Here is a 4233-nt window from a genome sequence, read left to right as displayed (position 1 = left end):
CTCCATCCACATCATTGCAAATGCAAGATTTCCTACCTTTTGATGGCAGAGTAAAATTCCATTGTGTGTCTGTATATATACCACATCTTCTTTATCCATTCATCAGTCGATGGACATTTGGGCTATCTCCATGGTTAAGCTATTGTTGATAATGCTGCTATAACATCAGGGTGCCATGAACCCCCTTCGAATTAGTATTTTTGTAACCTTTGGGTAAATACCTAGTAGTGCAACCTACAGAATGGGGGAAGAGATTTGCAAATGACATATCTGATAAAGGACTAGTGTCCAAAATATATAAAGAACTTATCAAACTCAACACCCCCCAAAAAATCCCAAAAACCAAATAATCCTTGTATGAAAAAAGCAGAAAACGTGAGTAGATACTTTTCCAAAGAAGACATACAGATGACTAACGGACACAAGAAGAGATGTTCAACATCACTCATCACCAGGGAAATACACATCAAAAGCACAATGAGATATCACCTCGTGCCAGTTAGAAAGGCTAAAATTAACAACCTAGGAACTAACAAGTGTTGTCGAGGATGCAGAGAAAGGAGAACCATCTTGCATTATCGGTGGGAGAAAAAATTGATACAGCCACTCTGGAAACCAGTATGGGGGTTCTTCCAAAAGTTAAAAATAAATCTACCCTATGATCCAGCAATTTCACTTTTAGATATTTACCCAAAAGATGTATAGACTTTTCTTTCTCAGCACCTTATGCTCTTTGTCTAGAAGATGTCAGTGCTCATCATATATTATTCAAATGCAGGAAGGCATTTCTCATTAAAACTGTAATACATGCACTCTTGGAGAAAAGGCTGAATGGACAGGAGTTCCTAATCAGAGATATCAGGTAACTTCCCCTAAATGGGATCGGATCAATACAAAAAATATATATTTCTTTTTTGATAGCAAAATATATATTGTAGCATGTCACTCTGTTAATAAGGCGTATTTGCTACAAATCAAAACCGGGGATGTACTGTATGGTGACTAACATAATATAATACAAAATCATTATAAAAAAAAAGACAAACAAAACCGCAATGCACTATCACGTCACAGCTGTCAGAATGGCTAAAATCAGCAACACAAAGAGCAACAGTTGTTTGTGAGGATGTGGAGAAGCTGGAATGCTTTGCCCTGATGATATGGTTGCAGGGTCACAGGGTTCTTGTCTCATGGAGCCAAAGAATGAATCTCACGGACACAAAAATGTTAAGTAAAGTGAAAGCTTAGTAAGGGAAGGTGAGAACAGAAAGGAAAGAAAAAAAAAAAAGCTCTCTAGAGTGAGAAGGGTTTGGGACGGGTTGACACTAAAGGCTTTTATTGTCTGTCTTTAACAGAAAATTGACCAGGGAACTTGGTAAATATCTTATCTATAACATTTAAGACAAACAAAGTGAATTTGTAACTATCATGTGAATATCTCGTCTATATTCGGGACAAACAGGGTGGATCCTTTATGTTCCATTCTCTCAGTTAATATCTTATCTATAACTTTTCTCTGCATCTGGGATTTGTGTGAACCTGGTTAAGTCGCCCTGCAAGAACCTAGTCAGCGGATGGGGGAGGGGGAGCCTCCTACCACTTCCTGCCTGTACCTTAACCATTTCCTTACTCAATGAGAATGCAAACTGGTGGAGCCACTTTGCAAAACAGTATAGAGGTTCCTCAAAAATTTAAAAATAGGGACACCTGGGTGGCTCAGTCACTTAAGCATCTGCCTTTGGCTCAGGGTCCTGGGATTGAGACCCACATCAGGCTCCCTGCCCAGCAGGGATCCTGCTACTCTCTCTCCCTCTGCTCCTCCCCCTGCTTGTGTGTGTGCGCTCTCACTCACTCTCCATCTCTCAAATAAATAAATAAAACCTTTAAAAAAAAGTTAAAAATAGAACTGACCTATGACGCAGCAATTGAACTACTAGATATTTACCAAAAGACTGCAGAAATACAAATTCAAAGGGATACATGCACCCTTATGTTTTTAGCAGCATTACCTACAATAGCCAAACTATGGAAACAGCTCACGTGTCCCTCAATAGATGAATGGATAAAGATGTGGTGTGTATATATGTACAATGGAAAATTTCTCAATCATAAAACAAAATGAAATCTTGCCGTTCGCATCGACATGATGGAGGTAGAGAGTAATATGCTAAATGAAACGAGTCAGTCAGAGAAAGCCAAATGATTTCACTCAGATGTGGAATTTAAGAAACAAAACACATGAGCAAAAAGGAAAAAAAAAAAAAACAGAGACAAAGAAACAGACTCTTAACTATAGAGAACACACTGATGGTTACCAGAGGGGAGGTGGGGGAGATGGAGGAAATAGGTGATGGGGTTGAAGGAGGGGACATGTGATGAGCACCACGTGTTATATGAAGTGTTGTATTCACAATATTGTACACGTGAAATGAATATTACACTGTAGGTTAGTTAACTGGAATTTAAATAAAAACAAAAATTTTAAATGAGGAGTAATAAATACATAAATAAGGTCCATTTGCTTGAAAATTATTATCTTATTTTTTTCTTTCCTCATAGTCTCCGCCGCCACATGGAACCAGGGAATGATACACAAATTTCGGAGTTTCACCTTCTGGGACTATCAGAGGAACCAGAACTGCAGCCCTTCCTATTTGGGCTTTTCCTTTCCATGTACCTGATCACTGTGCTAGGAAACCTGCTCTTCATCCTGGCTGTCAGCTCTGACTCTCACCTCCACACCCCCATGTACTTCTTCTTGGCTAACCCGTCCTTTGTAGACATCTGTTTCACCTCCACCACTGTCCCCAAGATGCTGTGGAATATCCAGACTCAGAGCAAAGTCATAACCTATGAAGGTTGTATCACTCAGATATACTTTGTCCTACTCTTTGCAGGCTGGGATGATTTTCTCCTGACTGCAATGGCCTATGACCGCTTTGTGGCCATCTGTCACCCCCTGCACTACACGGTCATCATGAACCCCCAGCTCTGTGGACTCCTGGTTCTGATGTCTTGGATCATCAGTGTTCTGAATTCCTTATTACAAAGCTTAATGGCATTGCAGCTGTCCTTCTGCACAGAGGTGGAAATACCCCATTTTTTCTGTGACCTCAATCAGGTAGTCGGGCATGCCTGTTCTGACAAGTTTCTTAATGATATAGTGATGTATTTTGCAACTGTGCTTCTGGGTGGTTCTCCCCTGCCTGGGATCCTTTATTCTTACTCTAAGATAGTTTCCTCCATATGTCGAATATCATCAGCTCAGGGCAAGTATAAAGCATTTTCCACTTGTGCATCGTACCTCTCGGTTGTCTCCTTATTTTATTATACGGGCCTAGGAGTGTACCTGAGCTCTGCTGCTCCCCAGAGCTCCCACGCAAGTGCAGTGGCCTCGGTGATGTACACGGTGGTCACCCCCATGCTGAACCCCTTCATCTACAGCCTGAGGAACAAGGACATAAAGGGGGCTCTGAAAAGAATCCTTGGGGTTCCAGTGATGTGAGGGCCAATAGTCCTGGGCTGAAGAAGTGCCCATGATTGTAGGACTCACAGTCCTAGAGCCAGCAACTGCTATTCTTTAATCAGACTGTGGAAGTAGAATCTGCTCCTATTTATTTCCTGGAATTTCCATTTGTTCGAATTCAACTTTTCCACGCATTTAAGTAACTCACTTTATTAGGCTTCTGCTCTCTCTGATACACACACACAGTTTTCCCCTTTGTCCATCTTCATATATTCCTAATGCTTCACAAACCTTTTATCACAAGTGCCTGGAAATTTCTCTATCTTCCAAGGGACAAGTTGGATTTCTTCAAACTAATTTCATTTTGAATAACGTATACCATGCCAAGTAAATTTTCCCTTGGTTTCCCAAAAGAATACTCATGAGTTGTATTCCCCATTTGGAAGACACTACTTTAACCAACAAGCCTTTCACATAACTTTATTATAGAGGAGAATACAAAACTCCAGTTTTCTTCTAGAGTCTGTCAGTCTTTTCACATCACTACCATTACTCCTCTTCCTGAAAATGTGGACTCTAACCTTGTTCTGGTTAAGTCTCAGGCTCCTGACAGGGATGCTCAGGCTAGGAAAGCCCGGGCACCCCCTGCACCCCTGTGCTTGTGGACATTCCCACAGATGCTTCCCTGACCAGAGCCTCTGCTGTGGCTGCACCAGCCCTTGGGTTCTCACTGTGACTGCAAGACAGGCCTCAGCAGCACCCATTGG

The 4233-nt window shown here is 41.4% G+C and overlaps 1 protein-coding gene across 1 annotated transcript; it reads left to right on the top strand.

Annotated features, from left to right (window-relative positions):
* Positions 1-2283: 2283 nt before the first annotated feature.
* On the top strand, positions 2284-3506 carry LOC103677184 (olfactory receptor 7A10-like). Its single transcript, XM_008706426.2, has one exon. It carries the CDS (start codon positions 2486-2488, stop codon positions 3503-3505), a length of 1020 nt encoding a protein of 339 aa, XP_008704648.2. The 5' UTR covers positions 2284-2485; the 3' UTR covers position 3506.
* The last annotated feature ends 727 nt before the right edge of the window (positions 3507-4233 follow it).

Source organism: Ursus maritimus, unplaced genomic scaffold (assembly GCF_017311325.1).
Source record: "Ursus maritimus isolate PB19 unplaced genomic scaffold, ASM1731132v1 scaffold_14, whole genome shotgun sequence".
Classification (NCBI taxonomy): domain Eukaryota; kingdom Metazoa; phylum Chordata; class Mammalia; order Carnivora; family Ursidae; genus Ursus; species Ursus maritimus.
This window is presented reverse-complemented; position numbering and strand designations above follow the sequence as displayed.

Excerpts from the sequence above, each read along its gene's own strand:
- LOC103677184 (XM_008706426.2), top strand. The coding sequence starts at position 2,486 with ATGAGGAGTAATAAATACATAAATAAGGTCCATTTGCTTGAAAATTAT.